Source organism: Sinohyriopsis cumingii, chromosome 5, assembly GCF_028554795.1.
Source record: "Sinohyriopsis cumingii isolate HCF-2022 chromosome 5, ASM2855479v2, whole genome shotgun sequence".
NCBI classification, from domain to species: domain Eukaryota; kingdom Metazoa; phylum Mollusca; class Bivalvia; order Unionida; family Unionidae; genus Sinohyriopsis; species Sinohyriopsis cumingii.
In genome coordinates, this window is record NC_142965.1 from 83504431 (window position 1) to 83529427 (window position 24997).

Below are 24997 nucleotides of genomic sequence, written 5' to 3' on the forward strand. Positions count from 1 at the left end.
AATGATATTCCATGTATCTGTAACTCAATCATGAGCAAATTATTATGCTGCTGAGGTTTACAGCCAGATTGCTAGTAATGGTAAACAAGTTTATTTTGTAGGTCATCCTGTAGAAAAAGATGACCTATACCTAGAGAACTGTAACCCATTTTCAAAAGTAGACTACTTTCATTTTTTTGCAACTCTGCTGAAATAAACTAAGAAAAATCAATATTCTGACAAAGTTCAAAGAGCTATTTTTGTTGCTGTATATTGTTGTAAATGACTGTTTTGAAAATTCTACATTATTATCTTACTTCTACCAACAATGTCACCAAAATATCCTATTCTGGTGGGAAAGAGGTCATTTTGCTCTAAAAATAAAGTTCAGCATGGATCCTTTAGAACCTGTTTTATAAATAGCATGCACAAAGAATCATTCCTGTAAAGGTTGATCCAATCTGGCCAAGTGGTTTTGCACAAGTTGAAAATTGCAGATATGGATGGCCTGACATTTGATGGAAATAGACAAAGGACACATGAGTGATGCAGAGTCACATCATAAGTTCACTATGGAAACCATATCATTGCTTAAGAAGACATGTCTGGCAAAATTTTGACAGCATTTCCTACGTAACACTCCAACCAAGTTTGATTAAAAATGGCTCAGTAATTCAAGAGAAGCAGCTGAACATATGTTTTCTACATTTCTGCTATGGAAGCAACACCATTTGTTAGGAGAGCCACCCACATGGAAAATTTTAACAGAGATATATATTTCCCTAACAAACAAGTGTTCTAAGTTTAACTCAAATCAGCCCTGCTGTTCGAGAAAAAAAGTCCAAAATAAGTTTACCACCAGTTGTTAGGGGAGCCATCCCAACATACACTTGCTAGAGCATGTCATAATAAACATCCCTACCAAGTTTGATTTCTATGGGCTCAGTTATTCTGAAAAATAAGCCGAAAATATGTATTTTATATAATTGTTATGGAAGCCAAAAGAAACTGTCAGGAGAGTCACACAATTTTGATAATGTATGTCATAAGAAACACTTCACCAAGTGTGATTTAAACTGGTTTCAATTTTCTATAAAATAGGTTTCACAACTTGTAGCTAAGGAAGTCACATGACTGCTGGAAGAGTCACCTCTGACACAATTCTGACACTGGATTTGCTAAAACAAATTCCTACCAACTTTGAAAATGATCCATTCTGGAGAAGATGAAAATATATTTTCCAATTAGGCTGCAATCAAAGCCATGCCATATTTTGGTCCTGGAGAAGCTTAAAATAATCAATGCTGACAGATGACACATAATGGACAAGTAATGAAGGATGATGGACACTGGATGCTGGGCCATACCATAAGTGCACTTGACTTTACTGACATGTTAGCTAACAAAACTGGCAAAGAGAGACAAATGTAGTGATGATGCCATACCGCCTTCTGCAGTTCTCACAAAGGTAAAGGATGCTGGACCCTTGTCAACATCATTAAAAGCTTGCACTGATATTTTGTAGTTTGTAAATGGATGCACTCCCTGGATAATCACTCTCTGAAAAAAAATAAAAGATCATTTAGTTTTGATAAATACTGACCTCGGGATGTTGCATAAAAACTGCAGAGACAAGTGTTTTGCAACACACAGCATTTTGGGTGGAAAATCAAATCCCCAAACAGCTCTGAGATATGCACAGATATAGCTACTAACTAACCTTATGTTAAGATCTTGATGAAAAAAGGTCAGGACCTGCTGGTTAAGGCCCAGATTAAAGCATGATGCAGTAACAAATGTGTGACCTTTATCCCTGCTCTAAAGGTTGAGTTTCAATATGGTTTTGTTTGTTCCATAGTGTTGCAACACAAGTAGGTTATTTGGTGTCAAAGGCAACTGGAGTCAAGTGTTTGACCAAGGACACAACACAGTAACTGACCCAGTCTTGTCTGATGATAGGATTCGAACCTGCACCACTTCATTCACAAGTCCAGCATGCTAACCACTGAGCCACCGTAGCTCCTGAAGGTTAAGTGAGAATGTCACAAAATAAATTGCATGCTTTTTGTTTGTTTTAATGGCACTTGTAACAGATTATTACCCCTGTCATTCCTTTTAACACATTCCAAGTAATGGGGAGTTAAGTGCCTTTCAGAAGGACACACCAAGGCAACCGACCTGGGCTGTCCTGGGTAGTTATCGAACCCACAACTCTTTGATTATGAATTTGACACGATAACAACTGCACTACCATGACACCCCCAAATAAACTGTTCTGGCTTCAAAATGATTTGTCCCAATATTGAATATAATTCATCAAAGGTTTACAAAATATAGCTAAATAAAAAACTTTAAAACAAAACCTCAATGCAAATATTTTTTAAGACTTTAAAGCCAAAAAGGCAAGAAATCATGCAAAGAATAAACTTTCTATGACTGTACATGTCACCAAATTAATTGCCTTAGATTCCTATAAATATATATCAAGTATGAAGGAAATCCATGAATGGGCTTAGGAAGAAAAAAAAATCCTTATCTTCTATGACTGGGATCATGACCCTATAGTAAAAGAGGAAAGCAGCATGTCACAGAAAGAACTGTACTGTCTTCAAACTAATTCATGCCAAGCATGAAAAGAATATATGAAGAGGTTCTGAAAATAAATAAAAATTGAAATTTTTAACAAAAACTATCAAAAAATGCCAAAAGAAAAGTGACTGCAATGTTTCTCTTCTCACTGACATAAGCTCGACAATAAACCTATATACCACTTTAAGACATAATCTGTTCAAAAATGAATTTTACTGAATAATTGAAAGCAATTATTGATGGACAAGGCAAGATGCTGAATATAAATACTATATGGTATAATGGTACCAACTGCGCAAGTCCAGGTGGGCGGAGCTTAAGGTGTATGGAACATTGTATTCAGAATTAAAGAACAACACTAGCTGTGATTGGTGCATTATGTAAGAGTTGTACTTTCTATTTGGCTTAAAAAAATGTTGAGCCTCTTGGCAACATGTGAGTTTGTGTTAATTTCTATCTAGATCATATTTTGTATTTTTTATGATTTTTTTAAAATATGGTACACATGGCTGAAAATGTGCTTGTTGTGACTAGATAACTCTTACCCCTGTCTAGTTCCAGTAGAGTTATCTCTCTTAAATGCAATGGAGTACCTGGTTATGTCATTGTCAAATTGACAATCTAGCATTGTTCTATATGACAGTGTGTGACATGCATGCCCAAGTAGGACAGAAAGTATATTTATTTCACAAAACATTAGCATTGAGGTATATGGAAAAACAATTGGTACCGTGATACCATATATGTGCACCTGGTCAGGAGATCATAAAACTAGAGCTTACAACTGAGTATTTACTATCAGCCAATCAGAAATAACATTTCAAAAACAACATCATTTGTGATTGGACAAAACAAAATCCCAATTTCAACTGTTTTAAGAATTCCAGGCAGCCAATGAAGTCATCCCTATTTTGTGGGGTTTAATACCATTTCTCAGCAAATTATATTGTATAAATGGCAGCCAGTCTATCTGGTGGAGGAAGTTCCTGGGAAAAACCACTAACCTATGGGAAGATACTGGCATGCTTTCTCACATATCCATAATCGTCAAAGTGAGACTCAAACTTGTACAGATATAGGTATGTGTGATTTGTAAAGATGAGTTCTCAGATTACTTGGACACCCAGGACACCTTATGATCATCCAATTAACAACGAAACTGACTACAGAGCACAACTCCTCTTTTTTTAACTCCCCACCTTCCTCTTAATGGGAAAAATTGATTTTAAGAAAGCTAATGTTTGTTTTGAATATGTGATCTGTATTAAAAGAAGGGAGTTGGGGATGGCATGAAATCATGATAAGGTGATGTGAATTTCATTTTTGGAGCATGTTAAATTAGACTGGAGAATGACTCCTGTGCCTCCATTTTTATTAACGACATTGAGGTGAAATTACAAACGAGAATGACTGTTGTGCCTGAGTCACCCCCTAGCATGGATCCTATACTATTATATGCTCATTTTTCCCCCGTTAATTTACATTGTCAGAATCATTCAATATTACCCAATACTGAACTCGTGCAACAATACACATATAGCTTTCATGCGCATAAAGGAACTACTTTCTATTGCAAACAAACAATGGGCGCAGACGCCAGCACTTTTGGTTTTGTACACAAATCATGTACACTCGCGTAAGAGGCTCTTTACATTGTGGTTGTTTAAATTTGTTTCTGAATGAACTAAAACAGATGTTTCGTGGACTGCCACATACCAGCTGCTTTGGCACATTCCGTGTTGATACGATGTTACGGATTTAGGCTAGCTACATTATATAATAGATGCAAGATCATGTCCTTACAAATAACATACAAGTGACAAGTCATATACTCTCTTCTTTAGCTGGTGATAAGAATGGCAAAATAAAATATACTTACAGTTTTACATCCTGAATTTCCTCAAAATGTATTTTCTTAATTCTGCAAATCTAAATTACATGAGCCATATATGTCATAGGTTTTCCATCTGGATTACACATTTCGAAATTGTGCTGTAATTTCGATGACAAGTGCACTTGCATCCTCCTTACTGCATTCAAAATGAAATAACCATTAAATTCCATAGCGTCTTTTTGATAATTGCAATTGAAAGACTTCATATTTTCCCCAAATTATGATTTCAAACATTCATTGACAGAAACAGAAACACATCTGCAGATGTCAACACGCTTCTCCCTAGCTTCTTAAATCTCATGTATTTCATGTGGAACTCGTTTTGTCGGAAGGATATACTGCACTCCCAAGGTCGTGCCAGCACTTTTGGTTTTGTACATAAATCATGTCTATCCCAAAACTTGTTCATAATTTCCTATACAAATGCAGTAACCAATAAATCTTTATCGTTACAAGGCACACATACTGTAATGTATTTAATGCTTTATCGTATTTGTTGTTTTTGTTTCTTAAACCTATTATGAGTCACCCCCTAGCATGGATCCTAATATGTGTCTAAGTATATTATCCTGACTTTACAGTACTGCAACCTGTTTACTCTGACAGATGTTTATCACTAGTTCCTCAAATTCATGTTCATATTTTTAGCTACCTGTCCTTAGGGGGGTATCTTCCAAAAACTGATAGCTGATCTACCACAAATATTTTTAAATGTGTCACAAAGTATTTATGTGATTGCATTTCTATCATACTTGATCCTTTATTAGGAATGCCACCATTACCCCTATCAATATAAGCCAGATTCCATGAATCGGCTGACACAAGTTTACAATACTTGGTGCATACCTTCATGTGTAAGATACTTTCATCTGTTACTCAGAGTCATCATAAGTCCCTCTCTTTTATTTTTACTTGTCACCTCACTTATAATCTGACAGATGCCTAAACATATCACAATAAAGCATTTTCAAGTGCTTCTGTGACTGAGTTGGAGAGTCTAATAAATGCACAGAACTCTGATATGCTCCAACTTTAAGGAAAGAAACTTTAAACTTACCAGTATAATTGAAACATTCAACAGAGGCTCACATTAATGTGAACTTTCTGTTGAAATTACATCAAGTCATAGCAATAAACAGCTCTAATATTACTTAGCAGCCAACAAATTTCTTTTAAAAGCAAACTGAATTAAACTTAATGTGCAGAAATCATTACAGCTTTCCCTCATTATAATGTGGTACATGGGGTCCATAACTGCTGACCAAACTGTTAATCTGATCCATGATAACATTGAGAATAGTGTAGTGTACCAAAACACCATATCCCAACAATAGCAAATTATATCAAACTGCAGTGTAACATGAATTAACAAAATTTGTTAAAAAGCTGTTTTGAAATGGAAATAATGATAAAATGCAAATCTTCATATCGTTTTTTTTTCCAACTCACTGTTGTAAACTGGTAAAATTTTGGACACAGGGTCCATAATGGTACCATGTTATATCTGGAACTGCATTGTAATGAGGTGCACTATAATAAGGCAGAGCTACTTTTTCTTATTTGACATATTAGTTTTCTTTATTACCCAAATGCCAAGCATCCACAAAGCTGAATCAGGGAATTTAATCTAGTGTAAAGGTTATTCTGCAAAACTCATTTTTCTTTGAGCCATAAGAACCCTAACCTTTGACTTATTTGACCCAAAAAGCAATAGGTCTTTTCCATACCTTAAATGCAAGCCTTTCATAAACTTCAGCTAAGGGACATAGTCTAGAATTAGAGTCATAAAGCAAAAAAAATGTCTACTTTGGTGACAGTGACTTTAACCTTTGATCCACACCCCCATCAATATGTATTTTTCTTACACAACAATTAAATCATCCACAAATGTTAGTGAAGGTACTTAGTCAATGACTGAATTTTTTAAATGCACAAACCATGTTTTTTTCTTTCAGTGACAGTGACCTTGAATTTTGACACTTTGATCAAAACGCTTTATCCTTGCCCGAAGTGTAAGCTATCTACAAAGTTTGATCCAGACCTGTGATGTAGAAGTTATTGTGCAGAAACCATTTTTCTTGCTTCAGTCAGTGACCTTGACAACTGACCTTTTGACCGTGACATGGACAGCATTCTTTCTTACCCCAAGTGTAAGCCATTCACAAAACTTAATAACAGCTGAAGGTAGACAACCTGAGTTAATGTGCTGAAATGAAACTGATACAAGACTGACAAACAATAAATTCAAAACAGGTGTATAATTGTTGCTGTTGTTATGGATTCAATGTCATTTTTTTAGCACAATGACCCACAGAAGACTACTGGCAAGCATTTTCACACACCCATGTTATCCAAGCCCAAGGCTCAATCCCATGCAGACAGGTGAGATGTCAGTGATCTGTAAATTAGAGTGCCTTAGTCTACTCTGCCACCCAGGTGTATAAAACATATACCCCACAGCAATGCTTTTAGTGACAAAAAGACAAACCACATAAATTGTAATTATTCCAATGCAGTGTAACTCAAACATGAAGCTGCAAAAGGTGTGAAGGAAAATCAAAACAAAACAATACAAAAGAAAATGAGGGTCAGTAAAATAATTATCACGTTTTCTGTCACCAGAAAATTATGATAATTAAAGATTATACAAAATAATAATCAAATACACCTCTCCCTTGAAACTCAGGCACAACCAAGTCCAACAATATAGACCACAACTTTAGTGAGTATGCAAGTTACTAAAGGACGTGTGAAAAATTTAAGAAAAGGATTAATAGTGTGAGTAAAAACACTGTATTAAGTTATGTTACTAATGTTAGCAAGACCATAAAAATTTGTTACTATTTTTTACGAACACAAACAATATTTGGCAATAAAGAGTGCACACTATATCATAAACATAATGGCACTGACTTGCTTTTAGCAAATATTATTATTAGTTTCACACAATGGGTTCCAATTACAAGTCTGTTAAAATCTTTCACATAGCACATACACATAATTGTTTTTAATAAACTCCAAACTTAAATGTCCTTATTTCAAAAGAAAAAGGTTCAAATTAAACACAACATATTTACATTAAATACTTCTCCAAGTTTGCTTGAAATTATTACTTTCTTCCCTCCAACTTGCAGATAAAGCTGAACTGAGAAACATACAGCCTATCATATATGCAATTTAGGAGAAAATATAATGGTAGGTCAGACCAAAGGAACTTGGAAAATGTTAAAATAAATTTATAGGAAAAGTTTTCCACTGAATAAGACTTAATTTCTACTTCCAAATGCACTAGGCAGAAAGGGACTTCTGTGTAAGCCATGATATATGTATATGGCAAGAAAGAAATCTATTTTGGCAAGATGCGAACACAGCTAACTAACATTTGTTAGTAAAGCCTAAACTGTAGGTCATAGTGACTTTCTTTGACTCTCTCAGAATAGTAGTATAGTACAGATATGTACCCAATTATCAAAAATCATGATTATAATAGAAACATCACCAAATACAGTAGAACCTATCTTGAAAGACTGCCAAAAAGTATGGTGTCTAAATACAGTGGTCTCTTATAACAGGTAATACCAAATTATAATCAATAAATCTGTGCATTGAGAATATGGTCTTTCAAGACAGTGGTCTCACCTAGCAGTGGTCTTTCAAGACAGTGGTCTCACCTAGCAGTGGTCTTTCAAGACAGGATATACTGTAATAGAACTTTCAACACCAAATTTCAATAAAGTCATGGAAACATGAAATATAGGTCACATATATTTCTTTTTGCAGCATCGGTGTGATAATTATTAAGACTCACCAAGATTCATTATTTAGGTTGGACAATATGCCGACAGAATGTCTAACGGTAATGTAAACGTGACCTATATGCAAATATCTTGAGCAAAGCCAGTCAAAAATGATAGATAGGTCACAATGAGAATCTATTGTAAGGGTGTGGCACAAGCCAAGATGCAGATCACTACAAATTTAATGATTCTAGCATGAAAAAGACCTGAGAAGTGAACACAAAAGTTAAGTCAATCAAGCATAAATATGGGCCATAAAGACTTTTGCAATGAGAAAGTAGAGGTTATAAAAAAGTAATATTATTTTCATGAATCAAGACAGGTCAGTACATACACAGCATGAAAAATATCAAGACAGGTCAGTACATACACATCATGCAAAATATCAAAAGTGATCATAAGCTATACATAAACACTTAATCTAAGTCAGTAGAATGTAAAAAGTGGGTTGCGGCGTCTTTTCTGTATGGTTTTCATCCTTACAGAGACTCAGAAAGTTCAGTGATTGTTGCATGAACATTTAAAATTAAGTAAGGTCAGTGAAGTATGAAATACACAAAGAAACCATTAAAAAAACATATTTGAAAAAAAAAACGTATTGGTGAACAGGATAACAGCAGACATCTTACTATGGAGTATAACATGGTCAGATTTTGTTTAGTTATTTGTACATTGTATATTTTTATTTGTGGGGTTTTGAGTTTCACTGCAAGAGTTTTCACACATAAATTATTTCAATTCATGTGACAGACAGATAGTCTGCATGATTGGTGCACTTGTGCAGCCTGGCAGCATCACTGATTCCCTTGAGGTCAAACATATATATTTTATTATGGATAAAAACGTATTGTGACCTGATTTTTATTGTGTATAAATTACTGCTTATACACTGTTTTAGCATATTTTATATGCAATACATGACAGAGGTCTTTTCATTTCTATGTAGGTCAGAATGCTAAAAATACACTAATACTTATGAGCTTGTATTAATAGATTAAATCTCAGCCAATTAAAAGCAGCTTCTGTATTCACATGCATCTTTGTTTTGATAGTACTTTGTTTTGCAGGAGGGATAGTGACATGGTGCACAGCCTATGATCTGATACCTCTACTACCACCCCCATCACCACTACCACCACCACTGCTACTACTACTGCTACTGTTGCTTATTCAACTACTCCTAAGATATTTGACAGAATTATCATAACATAGAGACTTAGCATAAAACATGTATCTATCACTCTGTGATGAAGTCAGTGTACAGTGTTGCCCACCTCTTTACTTCCATCTATCGTGATTGGAATGATTATGTTTTCTCCCACGATTTCATACTGAATCTCATAGCCCTGTAGATTTCCATTAATGGTGTCTTGTGGGGGAGCTTGCCAACTGATCTCAATTTTGTCACTCTCCACACTGTGGGCTGTTAGATTGAGAGGTGGAGAACTTGGCCCTGAAATGAGAAATACACTATAACTGCATATCTAGGTATTATGATGACTGATTGATTCATCTGTGTTCAAAAGCACATGAATACATGATTGATTATAACAAACAGATGGCTCAGTCTATCTAATAATTAAGGGTGAAACAATACACATGTACTGATATTAATATGGTGCACAGCCTATGATTTGTTAAATATCAATACACATTAAGAATAAAGCAGCACTCATTAACAATTATTTATGGACATTAAAGAATAAAGCTAACTTTTATAAGGTGTACATCATTTTGAATCAAGTTCAACTTTTAGTACTAATATATCAAAATGAAAAATTCTCAACAAATCGATCCACTGTTGAATCATTTCACCCCTACTAAATATCTGGGATCAAGGATTACTTACATGCATTGTTATTTCTAATCTACTTCTTGTATTAGTATAAAAACAATACATAACCAAACAATATGTGCCTTATATTTTCAGTATAGATAGATTATCTCCCTCATGTATTTCCTTTAGGACACTGAAAGAACCTTTTCTCTTGTTCCTTCTCATTTTTGGTAAATGTGGCATAATTAACTCTATGGAAAATACAGCAATAGGGACATCGGGTTACAAACATGTCCAAAACAGTCTATTACTTAAAATTTGATGTAGATATAAGATGCATTGGACAAGTGTGTGTGCATGTATATATATATATATATATATATATATATATATATATATATATATATATATACTAAATGTACTGAACCCATGTATTCAACATATACCATACATGTACTCCACCCATGTAGTCTCCATGTACTTTACCTATGGTAGTCTACATATACTATACAGGTATTAAATCCATGTAGTCTGTATGAACTCTACCCATAGTCTGTATATACTTCTATATGAACTCTACCCATGTAGTCTATATATATTCTATATGAACTCTACCCATGTAGTCTGTATATACTTCTATATGAACTCTACCCATGTAGTCTGTATATATTCTATATGAACTCTACCCATGTAGTCTGTATATATTCTATATGAACTCTACCCATGTAGTCTATATATACTCTATATGAGCTCTACCCATGTAGTCTACATATACTCTATATGAGCTCTACCCATGTAGTCTATATGTACTCTAAATAAACTCTACCCATGTACTCTGTATGAACTCTAGCCATGTAGTCTATATGTCACCTGTATGAATTCTACCGGTGGCCTAGTGGTTAGAGCATCCGCCTCAGATGTGGGAGGTTGTGGGTTCAAGTCATACCAAAGATTTACAAAAATAGTACTAACAGCTGCCTTGCTTGGCGTTCAGCATTAAGAGGCTAGTTTTAGGACTGGTCGGCCTAGTGTCAGGATAATGTGACTGGGTGGGACATCATGCTACATTCTGCGGCATGATGCCCCAGTGCTAGACATTACTATAAACTGCCACAATGCATACACTGAATGACTGAAAAATTGTTAAAGCTATGTTAAAAATCATAATCACACACACACACACATGAACTCTTTCCATGTAGTCTATATATATACTTGATATGAACTCTACCCATGTAATAATAATAATGAGGACTTTGTATAGCGCATAATCTTTAGAAGCCCTAAGCGCTTTACAACGTTAGACAACATAACATAAAAAACATATATGCTGAGATTATTACAGAAAACAAACACCATGAAATTAGAAAACGTAAAAACATGCTGTAAATATTTAAGGTAGGGAACATTATTAGGTCTTTAAGTTTGTTCTTGCAGTCAAAATAAGAGTTTTAAGAGCACTCTTGAATGGGATTACTGTGTATTTGTGTCTAAGTTCGGTGGGCAATTCATTCCACGTTGCTGGGCCCTGGTATGCAACAGAACGTTGTCCATATGACTTCGTTTTCATAGTGGGAATAATAAGCATACAATTGTCAGAAGAGGAGCGTAAGTATCTTGCTGGTGTGTACGCATGGGGGAGGTTGGATACGTATGTTGGACTGGAGTCCGTCAGTGAAACATAGCACAGAGAACAAATTTTGTGTTTGATTCTGGATCAAGTAGATAACCAGTGTAGGGTACAGAGCAATGGGGAGGTGTGCTCTGATCATGGTACTCTAAGTATGATCCGAGAAGCTGTGTTTTGAACTTTTTGAAGTTTCTGAAGTAGATATTGAGAGGAACCAGACAGAACTGAGTTACAATAGTCCAGTCTTGAAAGTACTAATGAACATACAATTGTTTTAGTGGCATCAACTGAAAGATATTTGCGAATGGAGCTGATACCTCTCAGCTCAAGATATGCAGCCTTGCATTATGTTCATGACATGTTTGTGCAACTTGAGAGTACTGTCCAGACTGACACCTAGGTTTCATACTGACTGAATTTAATATTGGTGTTACTGATATTTATTGTTTAAAGTAAAGGATGTGACTGAGAAAGTCTTTTTGTTGTGATCAGAATGGCCTCTACTCATGTAGTCTATATATAATCTATATGAATTCTACCCATGTACTCTATATATACTCTATATGAACTCTACCCATTTAGTCTAAATGTACTCTATATGAACTCTACTCATGTAGTCTATATATAATCTATATGAATTCTACCCATGTACTCTATATATACTCTATATGAACTCTATCCATGTACTCTATATGAACTCTATATGAACTCTACCCATTTAGTCTGATTGTACTCTATATGAACTCTACACATGTAGTCTATATATACTCGCATATAAGCTGAATAATTTAGGAAAAAATAAAGGCTTGGAAGAAGGGGGGTGTCAGCTTATCTGCAGGCCAATGTCTAAACTTGACAGTTTTTAGATCTTTTTGTTGACTACTCTAATGGCTGCAAATATTGGGACATGAAACAATAATTGTTTCCGTGTCTTTAGACATAGGCATGTAAAAAAAAAAACTTTCGCTGATTCGATAATTATTAAACTGTTATAAAGTACTATGATTGATTTTGTTATTATTTTGCATGTGCATATTTTCTGATTTCTCCATCAAGAAATTAAATAAAGGTAAATACAGACATCAAAATTTGCCAGGCAACCAGGCTGAACTATAATCAACAGTACTTACCCAGTGGAAAGCGTGCTTAGCGTCACTTAAATCCTTATTTATTCCCAAACATTTATTATTCAGATTTTGCTTTATTCATTGTTTCAACCAAATTGCAATCTTCCAGATAATGTTTCAGCTAGCCCTTAATAGCTGTTTCAATTATGTTGAATCACGGGCTGACGAGTTACTCATTTTCAATGATATATTAAGTGATTGTACAAAGTGAGGTAATATTTTTAAAAAGGTATGCACGTTTAATTATACAAGGCACATAACCAGCATAATTTCCATGTTCACGAAGAGTGGTAATAATAAAAGCTAAAATTCTCATATGGATCAACTAAGATCATCTTCAATCAATTTTAGTTTTGTGTTTTGGCTGAACAAACTTGTAGCTTTCCACACAATGGAAAGCTTGATGTTTCGGCGTCTCCTTTGTTGATAGTCGGCGAATTAGTCTTTCGTTTTGCGACAGCAGTACAGGCAAGATAATCATTAAAATCCTGAAACTGGCTTGTGTTAAGTGGGAATTTTGACAGGCAGCTATACCCACAGGGGCTCGTTACAAAGAAAATCAAGGGATGGGGGTTCTAACCTGTAATAATGTGTTATATTATTACAGGTTAGAACCCCCATCCCTTGATTTTCTTTGTAACGAGCCCCTGTGGCTATACCAGTACATTGATGCGTTATTGCCTTTTATTCCATAATATTAGCATGATTACTGTAGTTTTGTAAAACGGGGTGTAAGGAATACCTATGAACTTTTCAAAAGTTAAGTAGGGAGACTGAATAAAAAAAAAAGATACTGGGACCTAAAATCGGGATCAAGTACATCCCTTGGAGTCGAATTATGGGCACCATTGTACTAAACTTTAATGAAATACAATAATGAAGTTTTATTTTCTTACATGCTATTATAATGTAAATTTTTTCACTAGAGATGATACTTTTTTCAGAAAATTGTTTTGACCTTGACTGTTAGTTTATAAACACCAGGTGTTGATGTAAATTCTGACTTGGATTCAAAACTAGTAAACAAAGTTCTATTTTATTTTAAAATGATTGGTTGTTGTCAAGGTCATGATGGGACTAGGTAGGTTAGGAAGTAAACACTTTTTCAATTTTATTCTGGGAATAAATTCATTGGTCTAATCAAGGCAATATTTTGTGTATGTGATATAAACATGATCATGTGACGACCCCCCTCCCCCTTTGATTTCGCAACTTGGGGAATTTCAAAACTGCATCGATATAATCTTTATTTTGAGAGAGATTTCTCAGCTTTGGGCTTTTCATACTGATGTCAAATTAATTTATTGTAGCCAGATTTAAGCTATAATAATTCTTCAGATCAGATGGATTTCAAAAGGATTAATTCTTTATTCTCTGGAAATATTTTGAGGAGTGCTCACACAGAAATTTTGGAAAGACATTGCTTACAAATTTAATTTGGATTTCCAACACTGGTGTGCCATTATTTGCATTTCTACAAGGAACTGTAGTTAGTTACAGTACCGACTAGAGCATACATCATCGTCATCCATCTTGGATTTTCTATCAGGATTCAAACGTGAAATTATTAGAACATTTATTACTAGGACTTTTGCAATTTAATTTGTGGATTATTCTTAGATTATTTTTTTAATTTGATTCTTAAAACCATATGTTCTTCTCATTTTTTCATTTTTGCCGAATTTTCCAGGAAAATAAATTATTTGTTAAATTTTTAAAAGCTTGTTTTCACTCTTTCTGTGTTACTATTTATTCGAGCCTAAACATGTAACAATAAACAAAAAATCAAGTCAAAAGGGAGAGGTAGTGTTATAGAAACTCGCAATTGATAAATTCTTGTCATTGTTCAATCAAATTATACACAAATCTAAATTAGGCAGAAACAACAAGAAAACAGAAAATTAAATAAATTACTTTTCAAACATGTTTATACCGTTTCTTTTTAATAATCATGCATGTCAACCATGAGATAAATATACATGTAATTCTTTTAATAAAAGTTTTCCTAAATAAATGCAGCAGCAGAGAGGGTGAACAGACCACTTAAGGGAATGGTCACCCTTGTGTTTAGACCAAAAAAATCAGTGACCCTTCATAGAGGTCAATACCATGTCTACGATTATTGTTTGTCCCAAACAGAATTGTAGACGAACCCTCTCTGCTGCTATCAATCTTGGGAATCTTCATCTGAATCATGGGAATCTTTTGTTTTGTTCTTTAAGTAATATTCAAGTTCTGATGGTGGTTTTTCTATTTTTGGATTTATGTTCTTTCTTTTTCTGTAATAGTTCATCAAACTTCTGTATCGATCTCCACCGCAATTTTTGCAAACCTGATATAATCCTCTAACGCCGTTGTTACATCCAACACATCTTCGTGAACCAGCATGAGGATTTTTCTTTACAATATAATTATGTTTTTTACAATATTCTCCACGACACCTTTTGTTGCATTTATTTGTTGTTCCTTGAATTAACCACGCACAGTTGTTCATTATATGAATGATATCTGTTTAATTAAATTTACACCCTCTCTGCTGATATCAATTAAAAAATTGTTATATTTAAAATAATGGTACATCCAGAATCTCATACTGCAAGAATGGCACGAGAACAATTAGAAGCAATTAAAAACTTTCTTCCTGTCAGAGACTCATTTAGAAAAAATCTACAAGTGCAGCAAGAAGCACAAGTTGAGTACGAAGAAGAAACTAAAAAACTGTTTAAACCCGTCACTGCAGCTACTGAAAAGGTTACAGCTGTCATCAAAGAAGATCTTCTTCCGGTATCAAAACAAACAGCAGAACAAACTGAAAAAATAGCAAGAAGAACTAAACAGACAAAGAAGATTTTACGAGATCTTCCAACTGATATAGCTGTGGCTCAGCCTCCACCTGTTGGCAAAGAAATACTTGAAAGTATTGGAAAACTTTGTACTGAAGTCGCCGACGTGCAAAAAGAACATGCACCTGAACCCAAACTAGTAGAAAAAACTTAAAATTGATTGCAAAATTTAGGAGGGGGGTTGTTGAAGAAATTAGAAATACTAAAAGAGAAAAATTACCCGAAGCAATATTAAATATACTATTTAATAAATCTAGTATTTTAAAACCCCATCATGAAAAAGTAAATGATGATAATCTTATTAAATATATATATCGCGTATATTACAACAAAAAACAAGCTAAAGGTCAAGAATATAAAAATCTTAATGAAGAAGTAAAAAGACTTTATAGAGAGAGACTGAAACAACAAGAACCACTTGCCAAGTATCAACTTCCTCCACCTTTACAACAAATAGAACAGCAATTGATGTTGAAACCATCTAGAGAGCAAAGGAAGCAGATGGCAAAGGAAATGAAGCAAAAAGCAGAAGAAAAATGGAAACAAGAAGAAGAAATATTTAGAGATATAGAAACTAAACAACAGGAGAAATTACGTTCACTGGGTAAAGAAAGATATCCTGACGCTGTAGGAAGTGGGTTCCTGACTACATCAGAAGGAAATAATTTTATTTGTCCTGATAATATCCTCAATGACGTGTCACAGTTAGAAGTTCTCATAGGAGGAAAACGTGCTGGAAATAATTCACCAGAAATAATTAATGAAGCAGCTGATATTTGTCGGCGATTATTTCAAGGTGGTATCATGGATATCGGAGTTTACCGAGAACTTATCGATGAACTTGCTGATGACTAGTTGTCAGATAAATGGTAAATTAAAAAAGATGATCATACATAATAATCATCGTAAACCTGTACAGGTCAGAGCGGTGAACTCACGATTACCAATCTACAGAGCTACTTACGGAGATGGACTTGGTGATGTTGTGTGGGGATTATTCACAAGGATAGCTCCAAAAGCAGCACCCGTTGCAAAACAAATATCGATGAAAGCTATCAATATTGTTCATGAAAAAGCTCCTGGAGCAATTGTCAATGTTGCTGGTAAGGCGTTTTCGGCAATCAATGAAAGACTAGCACGATTATTGCGACGAAAACAACAACCACCAGTGAAACTGGCAAGTACTGAAATTATGCCCGCAGACATAAGTAAAATAATAAATCAGGCTGCAAATCAAAAACTAGCGGAATTATCTGAAGAGGCAGAAAGAAATATAATATCAAATTTGATAGATCAAAGACTCGGTGAATCAGGAAATAATATTTCAAGCATGATATCAGGAAGTGGAGTGTCCAAACACGGTTTTCGTGTTAGACGAAAATAATTATAATAAAATGTTTAAACGTGAATCTGACGAAGCATTTGATATGGAGGCACCTGTCCTTAAAGATGAATCGGTGCGTGATTATCAGTTTTATTCTTATGAGGCACGAATACCAGATCAACGTGGAAGAATTGAACTACAAGTTCATGATACAAGTAGATACTTTTTACCCGCTGAGGCTTTTCTTGAGGTAGAAGGTACAATTATAAAAACGGATGACACTAATTACGGAGGTGCAGTAAAAGTTGGTTTTGTCAACAATGGGATTATGGCGTTGTTTGATAGCGCCACTTATATGATCGATGGAACAAATATTGAATCGATTCAGAAAGATGTAGATGTTGCTACAACAATAATAGGATTAGCAAGATATTCTGATGATTATACAAGATCAGCAGGTCCTACAATGATGTTTGTAAAAGATAACTCCAATAACCCTGAAAGCGATCCATATAATATAAGACGACCAAGAAATTTTGCCAATAACGCTGATGCTGATGTGGCCCCAGTGGTTCATGGTTCTAGCGAAAATTTCAACTTGGGATTTGCAGCACGTAGAAGTATGTTGATAGGAGACAATAGAAGATTTTCATGTGCAATTCCACTATCGCATATTTTTGGATTTTGTAGAAATTTTAGAAAGGTTATTTTTGGAGCTAGACACACGGTTGTTCTTGTGCGAAAAGGTGATGATAACGATGCTCTGTGGAGACCTATTGGTGATGCTGGTAAAGTAATATTGTCTAAACTTTCACTGTGGATGCTGGTAATGACTCCAACGATCGCAGTAGAACAAAAATTAATTTCTTTCATGGACACTGGTGGTAAATCCCTATTGTCATGGTTAACAACAAGCACAGATAGTATGCAAACTAACGTTAACGGCCAGTTTACATGGCATATAGCATCACAACAGGGTGTTTCTGCACCGCGACATATTTTTGTTGCGTTTCAGGAAACTAATCGATTAGGCTCACAAGTTCACTCTCATATGATATTTGATAAACTAGGTATCACAGATATTTCTTTACGGATAAACGGACAACAAGAACCAATAGAAAATATACAACTAAATTATGAGCAGAATCGTATAGGACGTGCATATCATCGTTTAATGTCATTCATGGGACGTTATCAAAATGTTGATACCGGTTTGCAAATATCACAATATGATTTCAGAACTTTGTATCCGATTTATTATTTTTCACTGGAACATTTTGATCTATCAAAACAATCTGTCGTTGATGTACATCTTAAAGCAACATTGAATACAGGTGGTGCAAATTATAGTGCAATCGTGGTCATACTCAGCGATAAAGCCATGTTACTTGAAGGTGGTAGTGGTCGAATGAGAGTCGTTGATGCACCAGTGGAAAATCTTTAATTATTCTGAAAAATATTATTTATATAAAAATGTCGTATAGTCATGTTAATATTACTCTGACTCCCGGTCAGGTCAAAAAGCTTCAATCAAAAACCACCAGCAAATGCGGAACTAAAATATCACTAAAACGAGATCAGATGGGTGGTGGTCCAAACAAATTATCGTTGACAAATAATCAGATCAAACATTTCAATAAAGCCCTAGAATCAAAAACTGGAGTTCAATTACGTCTTTCTCTGAGTGCCATCAAAGACATGGTTAAAACGGGTGGTATATTTCCACTTCTTGCGGCTATTCCAGCGTTAATAGCTGCTGCTACTCCAGCCATAGCAAAAGCAGTTGCGTTAGGTGCTGTTGGAACAGCTGCTGGAATGGCTCTAAAGAAAGCAACTGGTGGACGATATGGCAAAAAAAGGGATGCGGTCTAAGATTACCGGGATCTCGCTGAGGAAGCGGTCTGAGGCTCCCACGTTAGATGTTACAGCATCAAATTTTGATTTACTTGATGCTGCTAAACGATTAAAAATAAAAGCCTTTAGAGGTGCTTTTATGCAAGATCAATTACCAAAACAACCAAACAAACTCGAAACAGGTATTATTAATCTAGACTCGATTTCAGGACCCGGTACTCAATGGGTATCATACGCGGTTGATCCACGTGGAATTGTTTATTTCGATTCATACGGGTTAGCTCCACCTGCTGAATTTATCAAGTATGTCGCACCACTCCACGCAAGAACCGGAGGTTCCAAAGTTTGGTATTCAACGCTACCCACACAAACAATGACAGATCCGCCAATATGCGGCCGTGAAGTAATTAATGTACTCGACGCTATATCAAAATCATTCAAACCGCCACATAAAGTTGTGCATGATTATACAAGCAACCGATTCGTTGCGCGTAAAGCGTTTTAAATAGATCTTGGATCATATATAATGGTTGATATTTACGGAAGAAGATCTTCCCGCGTTAAGAGAAAATCCGGCGATGTTGATCTGTCGAAGTATGTGACTAAAGATGAACTCGCTGATATCATGAGCCTGGCTGGAGTTGATCCAGATGAGGTCGTTATTTTTCAAGATCGATATGGTAAACAAAAAACGAGTAATATCAGATGGAATGATATAGTTCGACGAGTACTTGGTTGTTGTTGTTGTTGTTGTTGTGGGGTTTAACGCCATTTTTCAGCACGATGGGCTATACATGGCGGCCAGTATTAATGGTGGAGGAAGAACCCGGAAAACCCCGGAAAGAACCACCGACCCACGAGAAGCTACTGGCAAGCTTTCTCACATGCCCACATTGGCTGAATCTTAGACTCGAACCGCCGCAGACAGAGGTGAGATGGCAGTGATCCGTAACGAAGAGCGCTTTAGACCACTCGGCCACTCGGGGCCCCACGAGTACTTGGTGCAGTTACGGATAATATTCCCGTGTTTACTGACGGTGGTAGAATCAGAGATTCAAGTGTATCATTTGCAACCATCAGAGATGAAATTGCAAGAAGCGTTGCTAATCGCGTGAAAAATACCGGTGACACAATGACGGGTGAACTCAGCATGAACGGAAATAAAATAGTGGTTTTAGCGGATCCAACATCCGACGAAGATGCAGCAGCAAAAAATATGTCGACACCGTAGATAGTAAATTATCCACGTTGCGGATCGAGTATGACGTTCACGTGGGCGCTTTTGCAAGATTTCGCAGAAACCATCAAAGAACCGCAGAAGAATTCTTCGGCACTCCGCACTCCGTTGACATAAATCTCGCTGATATCAATACGAACATCGACACGATCAAACGAACACAGCAAGACATCGTAGCGGGGATTCCTGAGATCGTTAATAAAACCAATTTGATTAAAATTCCAGCCGGAATAACTCCCGGACATATTACCAACATCGTAAGCACTGTATCATCGGGATTCGCAACATGGTCGCAGCAAAATAAAACCATTAAATATACCGCAACAGTCACTGGCGTGTACAGGTTGTCTGTGTTCAGTGGTGCGCGATTTGAGATATTTACAACGTATCCATGGCGTCATTCAACAGATAGGTTTTCCGGAGTTGTATCTGTTATATTAAATAGCGGAACCGAAGAAATATTTATTCTGGAAGCAGATGATAAGACATTAGACTCAACATCTTACTGGTGGTGTTTGGAATATGTAGCTGAAACACGTCAATTGGTTACTGCATAAAAATATATGGACGGTGCACAATACAGATACAATCAAGCGCGTGAATGGCAGGCGGTGCTAAAAGATCGAGTCAAACAATATACAGTAAAAGTACAAAAATATCGACGACGATTAGTTATCGTGGACGTGATTGTTTATTCAGTATCCGCTGTTGTTGCTGGAACCAGTGTGATATTATCAGCGGTGACAATGATGGCACCAGCAGCCGTAACTATTTGTATTTCAGCAGCAACAACGATTGCAGGTGTGCTTAATATCATCACAAAAAAATATGCACCTGCACGAATGAAAAATTATCCGATTACATGATAAGATTGCATACAGCGACGGTCGCATACTCGAAGTTATCTTCATTGTTATCAGCGAGTCTCAGTGATAGAATTATATCTGATGTCGAATTTTCAATGATGACTAAAATATATCACGAAGGTATCGGTATTAAAGATACAAGTACTAATAATGACAGAATTACTGCAGCAGATCGTGACTAACACAACTCCGCCAAAGATAACGATGATCTCGGTAAGTTCAACTAATCCTGAATTTAGTATTAACTTTCCTACTGCAATTCCAGTAAAAGAAATAGCATTACATCAATTACGAGTATATTACAGCTGGCCAAATATCAGATCAAAATCATTTAATGGTACACCAGCAAATAATTTGCTTGTATTTGCTAACAAGAACAAACCAGATGGTACTCCTGACTGGATAGATGTTGGAATACTCACTGGTAGTTATGAGATCGAACAAATCAATGAGGAATTTCAACGTAGAATAAAATCAATAACCGGAAAAGAAGCAAAAATATCAATTAACGTTCATGAACCGACGCTGTCCTCGACGGTTGAGATACATTCTCCTGATTATGCCGTTGATATTTATCAATCCACGATAAGATCCGTACTAGGTTGTCCTGAAATTCCCCCGGTGTATGAAGGACCACCAGAACCGAAAAAATCTGATTTTACGTCAACAAGTAGCTCTCGTCACGAAGTTACAATGAGAGATCTTTGGCGGTGGTGGTGGCGTGGACCTCGAACTTTGGATGATAGTTTGGATGATTTAATTGGTTATGGTGGTGACATATTTTCAGCTTTACCAGAAGATAAAACCCCTGGCCATATTCATGAACACGAAATTAAAAGAACTATTGACGTTTCCAATCTTGATCATAAAGATCAACTAAATAAACTACATGAACGTCTCACTGAGTATCTTTTCGATATAACATCTCACGAGACACGAGGGGAAATTATCAAACAAATAGAAATTCTGAATTATATCGCAGAAGCTATGGAACGCACTCACAACAAAATTATAGACATAATTTTAAAATCATCTCCAGCTCCAAAAAAGTTTTTAATTGATAAATATAAAATCAAGGAATCTGATATACCGACGTTCAAATTTCCCGATTATGACCCGGACGCTTGGAGAAAATCTGTCAATGATGTCATTGATGAATATTTTCCTAAAATACTCGATGCGTGGAAAAAACTAACACCACCTCCAACTGTTCTAAGACATAATAATGATCCACATGGCGGTGGCAGACACGTTTCTCCGGGAATCATTAATATAACCAGCACGATTGTGGTCAATCTGGTTTGTGACGTAGTCGATGGCAGCTATCAAATAGATCTCGGAAAATCAAATCAGGCTCAACAAGGATATATTTTATATACATTTACACCACAAGTTCCCCCTGGAAGTTTAATCGTGCAAGAACCAACTAATCCTGTGTATCTGCAGTGTCACAATAATATGTTAACACGAATAAATTTTAATCTCACAGACCACCTTAATCGCTTAATTGACATGCGTGGAGAAGAGCTTGTGATAAATCTGTATGTGAAATCTTAATTAATCCAGTAAATGTTATATAATGTACCAGCACATGATTGTTTTTTATACACCTGAAAAACGCCATCAGAACAGTGTTTTCAAAACACAGAGCAATTTAGCATTAATTTAGTTATTGATGAATACGGAAGCGAGAACAGTTAGATGAACTCCGCCGAGAACATATTATCGAGATCAGATTCTAAATTATACACACTTCTGTATTAAACTCGACCAACTTAAAAAAATAAATAAATATAATCACTGATGGGATAAATTAATCAATTTTGTACAATCTGATGGGATAAATTACACAAATCAATCAGTGTGCTAATTCTGATGGGATAATTGGTACTGAAAATTATACAAATCAATCAGTTTGCTAATTCTGATGGGGTAATTGGTACTGAAAATTATACAAATCAATCAGTTTTCCAAAAAATACTACAAAAAAATATTGTATTATTATTCTGAAATATTTTTATTATTATTCTGAAATATTTTATTATTTTGTGAATCAATCTGATGGGGTGGTTGCTACTCAAAAGTATGCAAATCAATCAGTTTGCTCATTCTGATGGGGTAATTGGCACTGAAAATTATACAAATTAATCAGTTTTCCAAAAAATATTTTATTATTATTCTGAAATATTTGTAAATTAATTCTGATGTGATATACAGTGAGGGAAATTATATTACTGCTCAGTCGTTACCCGCTGACATAATTTTTCTTAAGTATCTTATGCGGGTACTGATTGTTTTTTTTTTGTTTCATATTCGCTGGATAATTCCAACCTGATCTTTTCTATTGCAACAGAAAGAGGAATAAATTCATTTACTTGATCATCGTTCACCATAGCCAGTGACTGAAACATAGCTGCCTGAATCCGCTTTATGAACTTATAGAGATGATAGAACATACTTATTTTCATTTTTAAGTTCTTGTAACGTTTCAAAATCAGATACTATTTTTTCAGGATTTAGTTCATCAGATATATTAATTCCGTTTTCTTCTAGTTTTTTAATAGCAGAAATAATGTCTTTGATATTTTCTTGGTTCATTATATAATATGTAAATCTTTAAAATAAAAAAATTTTCCCTGAACCCCTATCGAGTCTTTAGCGAGTTCAAGGTACAGGTACACGAAACACTACCCCGCTATGAGAGCCCCTAACCTGTCAAACAACGGTCTAGAGGCCCAAGAGGGTGTGTTTGGTGAAATGAAATGGGTATGTACAATGAAATGGATATATACAATGAAATGGGTATGTACAATGAAATGGGTATGTACAATGAAATGGATATATACAATGAATGAATGACGGCACAAACATATATTATGAAACGAGTTTTTTTAGCAAGTTCATTAAGTATCAATGAAATGGGTATGTACAATGAAATGGGTATGTACAATGAATGAAGGACATTACAAACATATATTATGAAACAAGTTTTTTAGCAAGTTCATTAAGTATCAATGAAATATATACAATGAATGAAGGACGGCACAAACATATACGCTCAGCAAAAACCCACCCACAATAATCAAGCCCGTGGGTGATACGAAAATATGTATCAACCACCGGTTGATACGTGGATGGGTTTTGCTGAATGGGGGGGGGGTCTGGCGGAGCCCCCAATTATTATAACAATCGCAATTATGCACAAACCACCAACATATTGTCAGCCATGGGGATTCGATCCTGGACTGCGAGCGTCACAGTCCAATACGATACCGACTGAGCTATCAAATCTTGTTACAAACATATGCTTCGGAAGTTAATATATAGCTAATAATCATTGAAAAGGAACTAATTTCGAATAATACAATTCTGAATTCAAGAAATACGTTCATATGATATATTTTCACCAAACAAAGCTAAATTAAGGAATTTCTTATTTACTATACCACGCCATGTATGATAGAACATCTGGTCTATATCATCTAATTGCTAGACTGGTCAAAGGGAGTTTACTCGATAAATAAATAATCACACATACATACACAATCTCGCATTATATTTCTGCACTGAACAAGGAAAATGCACTGATTTTTAATTCCAAACACTATCGTGGACCTATGAGTCAGTATATTGCCACACAGTACAATGTAGTGATGACCTTGAGAAAGTCAGATAGCTTCCATTTCCTCAGCATAATATAGCCAGTTATGTGTTAAAGATGCTGTCAAAACCAACAAAACAAAACAAAACAAACCATTATGGTCAGTAGGGAGAATAACCTGTCTGTGTCTTGTTGCGCTGTTCTAATAGGGCAGAAAAATACACGAACTATAAGTTAGAAATCTGTAATGCATACTGTATCCACCAGGCATCACAGACCTTGGATGTTGTATATGATTATGATCATAAATTACCTCCCTTTCGCGAGTCAAAAAATAAGTAGTATAACACTGACAATTTCTGACCCCCCAAAAATAAATGTAATTCGAGGTGGTGATGATAGTTAACAGTACTGAAAGGTGATTTTCTGCTAATATTTTTTTGAGAAAGCAGTTTTATATATATTTTCAGCTACTTTTT

At 35.4% G+C, this 24997-nt stretch overlaps 1 protein-coding gene across 1 annotated transcript in view; it reads right to left on the bottom strand.

The window, feature by feature from the left end:
• Positions 1-24997, bottom strand: part of LOC149799640 (receptor-type tyrosine-protein phosphatase delta-like) — a 172271-nt gene that overhangs the window by 32631 nt on the left and 114643 nt on the right. Inside the window, exons 14-15 of the mRNA XM_089958980.1 lie at positions 9534-9712; positions 1425-1539 (exon numbers count right to left, since the gene is read on the bottom strand). Of these exons, the coding sequence (XP_089815106.1) occupies positions 1425-1539; positions 9534-9712 (294 nt within the window). The remainder of the gene's footprint in view (positions 1-1424; positions 1540-9533; positions 9713-24997) is intronic.